Below are 15,494 nucleotides of genomic sequence, written 5' to 3'. Positions count from 1 at the left end.
AATATCTTCCACAGATTAACCGTGACTGCTGGTATTTTTGCTCCTCCCCTTTCTTGAATTGCTGTTCTGCTTTTGGTAGACTGCTCTGATGTATGGAGGATGTTGAATGAAAACAATGAGTTATCCATCTCATAGGTTCTTCATTCTTAGAATGATGTGCATTCTCCATATATCATCATTTGACCAAGTGTTTGTTTTGGAGTTTGTGTTTATTATGTTTCAGGTCAAAATAAACTGCTATTGTGCAGGTCCTGGGACTTTATAGAGTGTGGGGGTAAGAAACCATGTACAGCACAACCCATCTCATGGCACGACCTTTTTAATGTGTACTAAAATGAAATGGTTTGTCTGGAATCGGTCAGGCTAGGCTTAAGTCTAATGGTGTGTTCTGGATGCATATCATTGGAAGACCGTGCAAAGTTTGTAATTTACTTCTTTCATGAACCTAATTTTTATGTTGAAATTAACTCTAATTAGTATAATTGAGCATTATCTTTTTAAGGCACAGCAACTATATACCCCATACTTGATAAGAGCAGAAGAATGTAGAATTGAGGAATAGTCAGTTATCCCATTCAGTTCACTCCCTCATTTTATTTTATTTCAGGACTCATTCTGATCATTTTCCTGTCCGAAATCCATACCATACTCTGTGGAGAATTGGGAATCAATTCAATTTCTTTGCAGTATTTCAGCTGAGTCAGTATGTGCTGCACTAGATGCTAAACCTATTTTACAAATTGGAGGCTCTAAGCATGAAAAATGTTACTCCTTTAATTAACTTTTTTTTGTGACTTCTTTGGTTCTTTCTTAATTCACGTGAAATACTTCTCCACATCCAGCCATTGAGTGTCTATGGGCCAGAACTTGCGCAGAGCTGCAGCTCCTGCAAATTAAATTAATGAATGTACTTACTGCGGGCTCTGTGGCGTCGACTTACTTGATTTTGAACTTTTAAAAAAATTGTGCGCTATCAACTCAGCCTCTGAGAAGCAGAATGGAAGAGTCTGTAAGAATAGAAGACACGCCCACAAAATCTGTCAGGTAGAGAAGTCATGACCGCAAGCAGACTTCATTTGTTTAAAGTTAGTATTCTGGAAGTCATTGTAAATATAAAAAATTTTTTTAATAAAAAGCCAAAGAAATAATTGAATTAAATTAGAGACAGAAGGGAAAAGTAAAAAAAAATTAATTTAATTTTTAATTTTTTTTAATGACCAAAAACTATTAAAATAAGGAGTAATATGAGACTCCACACTTTTAAAATGTAATTTTTAGTTGTTTGGCTGTCATTAAGACTAACCGCGCTTTTAAAACTTAGTTTAGAACTGGTATTTTTATGTGTACCTGTTTGGTGGTGTAATTGGTTACTTTCCAGCTGGGCAGATGAGCAAGTTTGCAGTTTTTCAGTGATTTCAATGAGTGCAGCCCTTTAATTCAAAGCTGTCAAATTGCCAGTGAACCAATAGGAGCAAGTTCACGATTTCCGCGTTTTACTGCGCATGTGCAAACGCAGGAACTTGCTCCTTCAATTCACCACTAAAAACGGAGAGTGCTGTTGAGTTCCTCTGTTATTTCGGGAGCGATTTCTGGCTCAATATTTTAAGAACTAAGAACATGTTCCCCATTTTATCCAGTGAGTATAAATTTATATTCCTTAGCTCTTAACTCAGTGATCCAGAACCTAGAATCACCTATATCCTCTGAATTTTCTCCACTGCCTTTCTATTATTTTGTATTTATGCTGACTACAACAGGAGTGTTTTATAGTGTTACTGTCACTTCCTTGGACTTGTTACTTATGTGTCAGTTGCATACTGCAGCATTTTACTTGGCTTTGCAGCGTTAACTCTGATTGTTTTCAATATTTGATCCATTATTTGATATATAAAGGTTTTGTTCATCTATTATGCAATCTAATTTGCTATTTTAGTTCCCCTATTACTTACCGTTTCTCCTCATTAAATACATTGTCCCTGGATCACTGCCATACTCTTCCTATTGGCAAGATACAAAATGATTTTGGAAGAAGATTTAGAATTAACTTCCCATTTTTTCTCTGATCACCTCATGCCTGTAAAAATCACAGTGGTGAAAGAAATATAAAGAAAGGAGAAACATTGACTATTAAAATGGAAGGAATGTGAAATATATATAATGTCTTCTGTGACATTTTCACACCACGTTTGAACTTACCCATCTTACCCACTTAAATATTCATACTTGCCTACCACTGAGGCCTCCAAGCTCTGTCTCCAAGGCAGATGGAGATGTTCTCCATAGCCTAAAATTAGGCCTACTGTCCAATACTCCCCCTGCAGCCTGGCTGCTCCCTCTTCCTGTCTTGCTCACTGCCCCAAGCCAGCCAACCACCCTATCCCCTCGGCCCCTTCTTACCACTGCCATCAAACAACCTATCTGTAAGTCACTTCCCATGGCCACGATGAGAAAAGCCATGTTCCTGGCAATGAAACCAGTGAAACATTGTTTAAGCCTTTACTGTAGTTTTATTAAAATAGTTAAAGTACAGCAAGGGCTTAAGCAACTTAATGTGGCTTATCTTGCTGCAGGTGGAATTTCCCAAAGGACTTTCTAGCACTGAGTTGGCAAAGCCTCTGTTCCTTAAAGTACTATATATAGATAGCAATTCTTGTATGACCACAGTGTGCTCACTGCTGGGGAGGCCCTTTTGGAAAACATCTGAGATTCATTCTCCTTCTCCTTCCCTGATTCTCTCACCCCTACCTAAAGCACCATGCCTTTTCCTCATCTCTTTCCTGCTACTGCTTCCTACTCCCATCCCAGGCATCCATGCCTTTCCCCTAGCTTCCCACTGCCAACAGCTCCTGAGAAAACCTCTGTCATAGTGTTCCCAACCATGCCCCAGAAACCAGCGTTAAGTTTTTCTAAATGCTTAATGCACTTTTATTAGGATGCCCCAACAACACTCTCCCAATACTCCCACATCTTGTTACACTATCCCAGTGCTACCATACCCCCAAGAATACTCTTGCACTACTGCCATACCCTAGTACTCATCCCATCACATCCATACACACTACGCCCATGCCCAGAATCCCCCTGCCACTATTTTGAGACCCAAGGACCCTTCTCCCCAATACTCGTGGATGCTAACACCTCCATGTTCCTGCCACATCCCACCACCTTACACCATTGCTTCCACAGCCCTAGACAAGTCTCCCAATGCTACCAAGCCATGACCACCCCCTCTTCTCAGTACTTCTACAGTCCTTCTACATCTCTGGAACCTGAAACATCTTACGTAGAATGGCCGATTCTGTGCTGTACATTTAGCCCAACAGGTCCATGCCAGTGTTTATGCTCCACGTGAGCCTCCTCCCTCCCTACTTCATCTAACCCTATCAGCATATCCTTCTATTTCTTTCTCCCTCACGTATTTATCTAGCTTCTTCACTTCTCCATTGTCTCTGTAAATCCTAGACTTTTTTTTAAAAAAACTAAGACATGAAATGAAGTACATAACTGAACAAATGTATAATAATATCGTAGCCACTGATTTACACTTTCCGTGAAAAAATGGACATAATTTCCCTGCAACCCCTACTGGAAAATGCAGCCTGCAGCTCCTTTCTCCACCACACGACACCACCTTCCTGAAAGAGGAGAGAGAGATGGAAAAAGAAGAGTTAGAGGAGAGACAGAGGGAGAAATAGCAACATAAAGACAAGAGAGATAGGCAAGAGAGAAACCTAATTCTCCACAACTTCCTGGAGATTCCCACTTTATATTTTCCAAACGATGCTCTAGCACATATTTTCTGTCTTTATGTTTCAAGTATCACATTCAAATTTCAGTGTCACACTTGTAGAAAAGAAGATATTAATTTGGCTTAAGAATAGAATTATCTCTAACCTCTAATTTGACAAATCAAAAGAAACAAAACTACGTCTGACACCTTAAGCCTCAAGAGCTATTAAATTCTGAACTTACAAAGGTTGATTTTTGTTTCCCCACCTCTCTGTTTCTCACCGTGAACTGGGCAGGAAGAAAATTGCTGACTTATTGTTAGAAGCTCGGCATTGCCATTTTCAGGTGGGCTTCAATCTCAGCAGCCAGCAATCCCACCTGAAATCAGTGAGGGTCGAATTACTATATTAAAATAAGGATCTTATGATGTTAGGACCCAACTGGTATTTTTGTGTCTGTCACCACTGCTACCGCTGCTTCCTCAACCCGCCCACAAACAATGGGTGTTCTGGTTGGGAGATAACCATTTTCAGTACTATTTAAAAGGACCATAAGCTGCAGTCGGATAAGGCTGGAAGCAAGTCTGTCAATGACTTTCTTCATTATTTTTGGGACATTTAAGCCTTAAAAGCGCAACTCCTCGCTGCAGACCGTGTTCTTTACATTATTTTCCTGCCACTTCAATCTGCTGCTTTATTGCCCCCCCCACCCAGTCGTTTTAACCCTCCCCCTTAAGGTGCTGCTGCAGGGCCACTGCAGTCTCTACCCCACCGAATTTACTGCTGTCCCAGTGAGCTGCATATAAACAGCGTGGTTAGCGCTGGTAGCTCACTTTCTGTATTCAAATAGGGCCCGATCAGGAAAATCTTTTGGGCCTCCTGCCGTGTCATCATGTGGGTGGAGCGGACACACCGCCTGCCTATCCAGTGTATGCCAGAAACGAAAATCAACCGTACATAGTGTTCAATTAACAGCAAATAGACTTGAGTCTTAAAGGGGGACAATTTCATTTTAGCAGAAGAACAATAGATTTTGCATTACATCGTCCTTACAAAACAGTGCATTATCTGACTTAGCATCAGCAAAACTATGGAACACACATTATTTTAATTAAACTACAGCTTAATCAATATGTCATCAAACACCAATTAAATTCTAATTCACTGCACCTCTCTGAACTTAACACCAATTACACTTTATGCTCTTAAAACAACACAGCTTTATCTTAGCAGAATAATACATTTTGCATTACATCATATAATGCTCCTTTGTTCATTAAGTGTATCATCTGACTTCTCATAAATAATCGCATGAGATATCTTCTAAAATATATAAACAGATGTCCTATGGTGTTGCACACGGCGAGCTGGGTGATGCATTCTATAACAACAGGGGTTTTATGCTATGTAACATACAATGTATTATCATCAAGGCCATTGATTTGTAATGAATAAGTCATGGAAGTAGGCAAAATATTCCAGAATGAAGGAAGGTAGATGGTATTTGGCAACACTTGGTGGAGGATCTTGCAGATTGATAGCACTTGGGCGTGCTTCTGTAATTTGAGAGAACTGATGTGGAGATCCTGGAGTTTGGCAGTGTGGAAGTGGGCATCTTAAGGTTTTGTAGCATTGAGATTCTGGAGTTTAATGATATTAGAATGGGGTCTTGGGTTTTAATAGCATTAAGATGGAGTTCTGTAGTTTGGTAGCACGGTGTTGGAAGGGCTGCGATTTGTTGCTTTGCGATAGGTGTTGGGTTTGTAAGTGGTTGGGTTGAGGGGTGGGGGGTTCCACGGATTCAGAACTGAATTTGAAGAACTAATCTTTAGCAGGAGGTGAATCCTGAAGTAGTGGAGAACAAGATGAGTGATATTGTGATGGATAAAAGGAAAATTTTAAATGTTAAGCTAAGGGTAGACAAAGCGTCGAGGAGTTGAGGGAGGAGATTGAAGAGGCCCTAGAAATTATATTTCAGGGCTCTATTGAGTATGGCTACTCTCCAATCCTCCAGCACACACCCAATGTTGTACCCATTGACACAGTACCATGTGGGAGATTATTAAAGAAGATTAAGGGTTTTTGAATTAGAGGGAGGATAACAAACTGGATTAAAAACTGGTTAGAAAGGAAAAAAGTGTAGGAGTTGAGGGCAGTTTTTCAGAGTGGTTGGAAGTGGGTAGTGGTGTCACTCATGGTTCAGTTCTGGGGTGCCTTTCGTTCAGTGTATATCAATGATTTGGGTATAGGCCTAGAGGGAATGGTGTCAAAATTTGCAGATGATACCAAAATAGGAGGTATAGTTCATTCTTTAGAAGACCAAAGGCAACTACAAAGGGATATTAATAAGAGGGGGGATTGGGCTAAAAAGTGGCAGTTGGAATTCAGTGTCAGTAAGTGTGAGGTGATGCATTTTGGTTTTAAAAAAAAAACGGCAGTAATTATACTCTGGTGTTGTGGCATAGCAGAGGAATTTGGGGTACAGGTTGACAGAACATTAAAAGCAGCACCTCGAGCGTCCATTCAGGGTGTTTCTGTAAAAGTTGCACTGCTTGTTTTCACAGATGATATGTTAGTGGATTTGTTCAGGGATCCAATGTGCACTGTTCACCATCTGGAATAATAAGGGGTAACCAGTGGAATAGGATGCTGGTTGCCATCTTGCAAAATGTTATAGCTCTGAAAGGCAAGATATAAGTGGTGGTTCTCCCAATTATTCGTTTATAACAGTATTTGGGCGTTCTGATGTATGCCATCTTCAACTTGGATGCTGCTCCTAAGGAAGGGGTGAAGAACACTGGTCTTCATCATCTCCCTTCAAAGTCCCAGTGCAGGTTGACCTTATGCGTAGAAGGTGTGTACTAACAGTTCTCTTTCGTTGTTAAAAGTTACTCGGCATGCAATAGAAGAACTTCTTTTGGCTCGTGTGGGATCTGGAGGAAAAAATAAATGGTTGGAGGGTTGGAGGGCTTCAACCTGCTGCTTAGCACCCTGCACTGGAAGTCAGCCTCAAGGTGAGCATGTTCATTTGCCAAAGACTCTTCCATAAGGACCTGAATTAAGCAGTAGGTTATGAGTAAACCTGGTACTTGTTATTGGTCTTGGACTTTTGAACATCAAGGCAACTGTTCTGTATAGGTCCTTCCACTACTCTGAAGGTAGATGTTAATCATGAAGCTGATGACAAAACTCTTAAGGTTAGTGAAAGCAGCAGCTGGAAAGTGTTACTTGGAGGCTGGTTATATGAACACACGCTCATCAATCAAGGGTCAATGCCTACTTTGAGTTGTGGAGAAGTGAGCAGTTGCGACTGCAGTTCTGCACCGTCAACTCCTGCAACTTCTGTTTAATGGGTTAAAGTATGTGTTTAAACAGTAATCAGGAGAATGGTGGCAGTGCACTTGCACATTTTATGGTGAGTTATGCTCCTCCTGCTTTGGACAAATTCCTGATAACTGCTGTCCACTAGTGAGAGCACAAACCCAAGCTACTCAGTTCTCTCATAACCAACTAATGACTATCCTCCTTGGTGACGGAGGAGATAAATGGGGTCACTTTGGGTTCAGGTTGGCTGCAAAATAACACAGTGGATCTGTGGATAGAAAATTGGAACTGAGTGTATCCTCTGTGAAAACTCAGTAAAGGTTTACAGATGTGATGAGTGACTGTCCTTGACACAAGGCATCATTCGACTGAGCGTGGCACCGCCTAGTAAAACTGAAGTCAACGGAGATCAGGAGGAAAACTCTCCAGGGACTCGAGTCATACCTGGCACAAAGGAAGGTGGTTGTGGTTGATGGAGGACAATCGTCTCAGCCGCAGGACATCGCTGCAGGAGTGCCTCGGTAGCGCGTAGGCCCAACTATCTTCAGCTGCTTCATCAATGACCTACCCTCCATCATAAGGTCAGAAGTGGAGCTGTTTGCTGATGATTGCAGTGTTCAGCTCCATTCGCAATTCCCCTGATAATGAGGCAGTCTATGCCCACATGCAGCAACATCGAAGCTTGGGCTGATAAGTAGCAAGTAACTTTTGTGCTACACAAGTGCTTGGCAATGATCATCTCCAACAAGAGAGAGCCTAATCACCTCCTCTCGTTATTCAATGGCATTACCATCGCTGAATCCCCCACCATCAACATCCTGGCCAGAAACTCAACTGGACCAGCCACATAAATGCCATGGCTACTTTGAGCAGGTCTCCTGTGAGTGGCTCACCTCCTGACTCCCCAAAGCCTCTCTACCACCTACGAGGCACAAGTCAGGAATGTGGTGGAATATTCTTCACTTGCCTGGATGGGTGCAACTGCAACAATACTCAAGAAGTTCGACACCATCCAGGACAAAGCAATCTGCTTGATTGACAGCCCATCCACCACTGGCCCACTGTGGCTGCTGTGTGTACTAGCCACAAGATGCACCGCAGTAACTCACCAAGGCTTCTTCGACAGCAGCTCCCAAACCTGCAACCTCCATCACCTAGGGAATGGAGTTTGTGGTGAGCACGGGAGGCAATGGCTTCGATCTGCCCAATATTTAATTGGATGAAATTTCTGCTCCTCCAATACTTGGATGTCGGAAGCCTCAGGTTTCCGTGTTGCTTGTACAATCTCGATGGGAAGGGGTGGATCACTGTTCCATCTAATGTGCTTGTTTCTGCCCGTCAGTTCAACCTCTAAACATCTATTTTAAACACTTCTGAGCCTGAGTTGCATCGCAGTGGGTTTTCACTTTGTCCATTGGCCACCCTTCGATCTGCTGCTATGCTTGCTGTGGTGTGTTCTAATTATTTCTCCAGCAAATTGTGGTGTAAATTTGCCGCTGGAGGATCGGGAAGCACAATAGTCTAACTTAGGATGTTCGGTGCCAGTATTGCCATTGGAGCGAATTCCAGGCCATAATGTCTAGTAATAAACATGAACATAGCAACAATCACAACTTCTAAAGAAATTCTTGCATTTTTATTGAGACAAAAATGTGTTGTCCATAGGGTTTCTCAAATGCTCTAGGCCCAAGGCCTGTTGCTTGCTATATAGACAGTACAGTATATTAATTCTTTTGCATCATGTTTTATCACCGATGCTGTTGTAAGAGATTTAGCAAAAACAAATTACACTATTTCCTCTATTACTTAGAAGCCCTGTGGAGCTGTGAAACACACACACTCTATCACATTACTTGTTACTAATGCCTTTTTCTATTATCTCATTGGATTGTTCTTTTACTAGTTATCTGAGTATCTATTTTCAGTAGATGGCACCCTGCTTTGTACAGTGCAAAACTGTACAGAAGCAAATGAAGCAGCTGGTACGTAATTACATGTTATGAAGAGGCAAGTAATTTAAAAATATAAAATAAGAATTGCTGCTGAGTTGTTGCATAGAATGGGGCTATATGCTCACTGACTATAATGATTTGCAGTTAATAATAAAGTTACATTAATATGTCTCAAATTCTTGACTATGAAACAGGAATCCTCGGTGCGGTTTTCCATACATTGTTTATTTTAGCGAGCTTTGATTTCAAGAAGATTAATAAAATTATATAAAGTAGTCATATTTTACTGCCATCAAATATTGCTGTGCCTCAGTTTGCTATTATATCATGCATTTTATCTGTTCCAAAGTTTCCTTCCTGCCATTTGTGGGGTATGGGGAAGAACTGTCATTTTCTTGAAAAATACTCATGCTATTTAGACATCAAGAAAGGTTATTATCATATTGCGTGAAGTTATTCAAAGCATTCAGGTATTGAGCTGTCTAGGTCAAAGTACAACTCTCAAACTATTTTTTCTGATTTATTTCCAGTTATTCAAAATTTTAAATAACTGAACTGTGACCTTAAAAATTTAAATGATATTTAATGAAAAGTACATTGGCACATTGCATTTGTGCCAATTTAATTGCCTGATTATGTTCAATAATTTATAGTCTCTCTGTTAATCCATTTTGTGTTCTATTTGTGCTTCTATAATTTATAAAGAAATTAAAAGGCATGTTATTTTATTTGCCAATTTTCTTCTCTACTTTCCTGAAGACATCGAATCCTTGTTGGATACAGTTATATAGGTCCCTGGTGCCCTCTGATGAGTCAGCAAGTGGTCATTATTTGTGTTAGTTTTACAGTGTGTCAGGATGTTCAACTACAGGGGCCTTTGCAGCTGAGCCCAATCAAGTCCTTACCTTACATCCACACACTTGCATTTCCAGCAGAAGTCACAGGATAACAGGAACCATGGCCAATTTTGCCCTTCCTAACCTCCCTAGACAAATTCACTGAACCATTGGAGAACGGTTCTCATTTTAAATATAGATCTAGTTCCTACATTGTTGCTTTTTTTTGCGGGGTGGCATGGAGTCACAATGGGAAACTATTTGGTCTTACACTTGTTGCAAAGTTGTCTCTAAATCTATTCTTGTGTATCTGTGGAGCTTTTTATTGACTTTAATTAACTGTGATGTGAATAGGGTGCCGTTGCATTGCCCACTTGCATCATTTAAATACATGTATGGAGTGCTGCTTTCTGGAGTCCCATTTGGGACAATTTACCCCTGACAGTCAGCTCTTCACAATTAAATGGTGGCCCTCCTGTACCAGCAGAATTTATGTTTTAAAAATATATAGGTAAGTTTAAAAAGCAGGCACCACACCAGAAGCCATTATAGTGCTGCTGGTACAAAATGAAACAAAGCGCTGGCATTTCCTCCAATAGCAGCCTGCACTGGCAGCTTTATACTGTTGTTTTGGCACTGTGTGTGGAAAATGTTGGTCTAGCACCGATGCCAAAGATAAGGTATGAAGACAGCTTAAGTCAGCGAACATTTATTAGTAGTTTGCAATACAAGATCCCCTTATAAATTGCACCCTCCTGGGAGTAGTTACAATCTGCGTTTTATATTCTGTCAAGTACAGTATTTAGCAAATACATATGTTTCAGTAGCTCTAGATAAATGTTCTGTCTGCACCTAAGCAGACTTAATGTGCAATTTACACCAACTGCTAGTTACATACATCAAGCAAAATGTTTATTAACAACAGGAAGTGGTGCTATTACACTTAAAATTAGGATATTAATATGCATTGATGCTGACCCAGCTATGCAGTTAGAATTCATGTACTCCGCTGCATAGCAAGTTTAAAGAATAGTTCAAATCAGTACACTTAAGGTATCACATGGTTACTAAATTTTTACTTTTCTGACCCAATGCACAAATTATGTGTGATAGCATGTAAAACATGCTATTCACCAAACCATTTAATACTTAGTCTGTAGCCCTTCTATATACTGAAATCATGGTGATACATGAAAATGTAATTGTGTGTGAGATGTATAAAAATGAACTACAGAAATATCTGGATTTTGAGAAACTGAGCCACTATTGAATAATGGTGTGCATTACTCTTATTGATCATGTTATTGAGTATTTTTCTAATGCAGATTAACTAGTGAATAACTTTAATCAATTTGAGAAGCTTTTTTTTGAACATAGATGTGTACATATTGTTTTTAGAAAAAAACTATCCTGCAAAATGGGTATTTCGAGCTGATTTCCAAAACAGTACTGAGGTAGATAAAAGGTTGATCAGAATATATTTTTCTAGACTGCCATAAGGGCTGATTATTCCGCTAAAGCTGTTGCATTATAATCTGACTTTTATAGGCATATGGTGTGTTTTTCATTTACACAGCACGTTCAGTAATGAAAAATGTCTCCTCTCTCTTGCAGCCCGAGTGGAATCCTTACCACAATAAAGAGGGTGAATTACTGCATCAAGCATCCAAAGACTCTGACCTGGACCTAAACTCCAAAATCTGTGAATTCTGTCAGCGAGTCTTCCCAGCAGGCACCACATCTAGGGACGACTTCCTCAGGCATCTTAATTCACACTTTGAGGTTGTTGCTAAAAATGGATTTTAATGCTTGTATGTTTCCACATTGAGATGAAGAAACCAGCCTTATGAACTTAACATGTATTCATGATGTACGAAATAGTTCTTGTTAGTGTGGAATTGTAAATATCAAAAGGACATCTGATAAATGAAGGCTGGTACAATAGCATATTTTGTTTTTTTTAAGTGAACCTTTTTTCTTTTACAGTGGCAAAAATGGCTGATTATTAATAAAGAAACATAATATGGAGTTTTTCAATTTTTCCAGCATACACTCTGACTGAAGGTAATTTGAAGCTACTAGTCATACTGAACAAGAGCCAGTTGTGCGCCTTTTACAGTGACACAGAAGTGGAATATTTTAATAGCAGGTCATCCAAATCAGTATTAAAAAAAACTGGCAGATTACTGAGTGGAGTTCTAGTATTGTCTGCATAACGAGAAAGGAAAGCTGGTAGCTTACATATAGTAATTATTATAAACCCTGCAATCTTTTTACATTTAAAAAAAAATTGTCGAGGGGTTGCTTCTTTATTTTGTTTTTACTTTTGTTGAAGTTTCTGATTATTCATGCAAGGGCTGTATTCCTAGGAAATGGAACATTTTCCATTTTTTTTACCTAGTGTCAACATTAAAAACTTTCATTATTCTTCCATAACATGTCTTAACCCTAACAGCAGAAATGAAACCCTTAGTGCACTATTGTGACATTTTCACTTCCTGCATTAGTTTGAAGTTGTGTGACGCTACCACTTTAATTCTAGTGCGTACAGAATTCCGAGCAGTTTCGTGTTATGAGCTTGCTCCTAGTTTTATGTGATTGAGACTTTCTACAATAATTTCGTAAAGTCATCAGAAAGAGGAGGTGTTTGTTACATTGCTTTAGGCTAGGTAGATGATTGCTAAATCCAGCACAATAAGAAATATTGTATCTGAAATTCCAGTATGTAATCTACCTTAGTTGAAAACCATCAGATGAATCTGCTACCCCTTGCTAACACGTATACATTGGAAAATAGGACTGGAATCTAGCCTTTATGTCTAATGTTTATAAAATGCCAAAATTGGCTCAGCTTGGGACTGTCCCACATAACCAATTCAAATAGTATCAATGAAACCCTAGGCAATTAAATCACCACAGATCCTCAGTACAAAACTGAGTGGAATGTAATTAATTCCCTCTTGCCAGAATCATCAAAGGTGAAGTCGGATACAGCGATGCATTAAACTGGCTTAAAATTAACATCTATGGTAACATATTACCATTGCAGAGTGGAGCTTTGAGGACCGAGGCCCTAGACTTGTTTTTTCTGTAACAAACTAGCTCCTTAAACGCTCTCCCATTTCCTCCACTCAACTGCAACAACAACTTGAATTTATATAGCACCTTTAATGTAGTAAAACGTCCCAAGGTGCTTCATAGGAGCGTTATCAAACAAAATTTGATACTGAGCCATATAAGGAGGTATTAGGACAGGTGACCTAGGTTCTAGCTTGGTCACAGTTAGGTTTTAAGGAGCGTCTTAAAGGATGAGAGAAAGGTAGAGAGGTTTAGGGAGGGAATTCCAGAGCTAAGGCCTAGGCAGCTGGAGGCACGGCTGTTAATGGTGGAGCGATTAAAATCGGGGCTGTGCAAGAGGCAAGAATTGGAGGAGCCCAGAGATCTCAAGAGGGTTGTAGGGCTGGAGGAGGTTACAGAAATAGGGAGGAGCGAGGCCATGGAGGGATTTGAAAACAAGGATGAGAATTTTTAAAATCAAGGCGTTCCCAGACTGGGAGCCAATGTAGGTCAGTGACCATAGGAGTGATGGGAGAATGGGACTTGGATTGAGTTAGGATACAGGCAGCAGAGTTTTGGGTGAGCTCAAGTTTATGGAGGGTGGAAGATGGGAGGCAAGCTAGGACTGCATTGGAATAGTATAGTCTGGAGGTAACAAAGGCATAGATGAAGATTTCAGCAGCAAATGAGCTGAGGCAGGGGCGGAGACGGGCGATGTTATGGAGATGGAAGTAGGTTGTCTTGATAATGGAGCGGATTTGTGGTTAGAATCTCAACTCCGAGTCAAATAGGACGTCAAGGTTGTGACTGGTCTGGTTCAGCCTCAGACAGTGGCCAAGGAGAGGGATGGAGTCGGTGGTTAGGGAACGGAGTTTGCGGCGGGGTCCAAAGACAATGGTTTGGCCCCCACTCTCATCTCAAATACCAAGTGCATAGGCAAAGCATAACTTTAGTTTATCACTAAGGAAGTCTGCTTAGGGGACATTTCTCTTAATGACAAACCAAGATGATCAATTCAGTCGCATGGATCCTTTCCATGATGTCATTCAACTGAAGAAGCAGGTGTTAGAAACTATAATTCTCAAATTTTAATTTGTTCCTTGAAGAACAGGATTCCCAATTAGGTGTTATACCCTTTCTCTGTTTCTCAGTGCCTAAATCATAATAGGGAGATGTCTTTTCTGATATCATGATTTTCAAGGTTCTTATTGGTTTATTACTCTTATCTATTCAACTCCAGTTGAAGATGGCACTTGTCTTAATTGGAATCACCTGGTGATACTAATGTATGTCTTTTGTCTGTGCCTCAGATTTCCCAGCATACAAGGATTAACCCTTACAGATTTCCCAGATACCTCTAATATGTCCAGGCTGGTTATATGATTTGTCCACAAAGCCACTAATTTTCCTGGAGGGCTGCATTCAAACCCCTGTCTGAGATGTGAAAGTATTGTGATCTAACCCACCTCGTCCTTTATATTGCATCATTTGTACCTTTCATTTCCTGTTTATGTAATTGCATTGTTTTAATGAAATGTACAAAAGCTGGAGTTGAGGGGGGAAAGAAACTAAGAATCATGTAAAGGTTTAGATCTAAAGTCAATTCATTTTTAAATAATTAGTTTTAATCCATTGATTACTATGAAACTGAAGTAAGCTGAATAGATTGTGTCCATGTTCGTTGGGTATTGTGTATGCTATCTCAACTACAAATCAGGCTGTGGAAAATATGTGTACTTCTTTGATTCTTTTTATGTGTGCAGATCAACATTGTGTTTTAGCAATAATCAAGTCAGGAAAAGCCTGCAGATAAGATATTTTAACCATCATGGGATGTGAAATTATGAATTGCGCAGTAAATGGTTTTTTAAGTACATAAAAACCTCGTTTAAATAGGCCCCTGTACAATGGTGAAGTGACCTCCAAGACAACTCTGTTCCTATACTATCGTTGAGTGTTTAAATGTAAATAATATAATTGATGTATCATCTTTTCTCTATTCTACAGCCCACGTTGAAAAAGTTGGGCAAACTCTTGTTGGCTTCAGGAATGAGAGATAATTTTGTGTTGTATGTTTGAATCTTGGATGGTTATCTCCATAAAATGGTACTTTTTAATGAAAGGAAGGACTTCAAATTATATATGAATATTCTTTTTTCTAGATTTGTTAATTAAAGAGTGGGATGCAAATAACTGGAATTTTTATGATAGCACCTTGGGACCAACATCTTTCAAAATTAAGTTGCTATTTAATAAAAGAGATTACACCACAATTCTTGTTCAAATTAAAATGTTTATCCAGAAAGTAGTTATAGCAAAAATATTAACTTAAATATTTTTGGTTTAAATTAACAACAAAACGCTTAAGCAAAATGCTTTCTGGTCTATATGGCTTAGCTAATTAACAATTAGCTGGGTCATATAGACCAGAAAGGTTACATGTTCAATCCCTGCTCCATGCTAAATTAGGTGGGGTGGGACTGGAAGTGCTACATTTGGTTTCAGTGCTCCGAGGTTAAGGAGGGAAAATTGTCACATACTTGCATTGGAGGCAGTTCAGAGAAAGTTCACTAGGTTGATTCCAGATATGGAAGAGT

The 15,494-nt window shown here is 39.7% G+C and overlaps 1 protein-coding gene across 2 annotated transcripts in view; it reads left to right on the top strand.

Annotated features, from left to right (window-relative positions):
- LOC137307830 (TRAF family member-associated NF-kappa-B activator-like) overlaps positions 1–11,890 on the top strand; it is a 50,476-nt gene extending 38,586 nt beyond the window's left edge. The window contains exons 8-9 of one of the 2 annotated variants that reach the window (XR_010959253.1): positions 6,617–6,742; positions 11,455–11,542. Coding sequence is in view for 1 of the 2 variants with exons in the window: in XM_067976926.1 (XP_067833027.1) it covers positions 11,455–11,646 (192 nt within the window). In the remaining variant the exon portion in view is untranslated. Of the gene's footprint in view, positions 1–6,616; positions 6,743–11,454 lie in introns of both variants that reach the window. The other variant, XM_067976926.1, reaches the window with a different exon arrangement.
- The last annotated feature ends 3,604 nt before the right edge of the window (positions 11,891–15,494 follow it).

This window comes from Heptranchias perlo, unplaced genomic scaffold (assembly GCF_035084215.1).
Source record: "Heptranchias perlo isolate sHepPer1 unplaced genomic scaffold, sHepPer1.hap1 HAP1_SCAFFOLD_1123, whole genome shotgun sequence".
Taxonomy (NCBI): Eukaryota; Metazoa; Chordata; class Chondrichthyes; order Hexanchiformes; family Hexanchidae; genus Heptranchias; species Heptranchias perlo.
The sequence above is the reverse complement of the archived record's forward strand: the minus strand, read 5'-3'. Positions and strand labels throughout refer to the sequence as shown.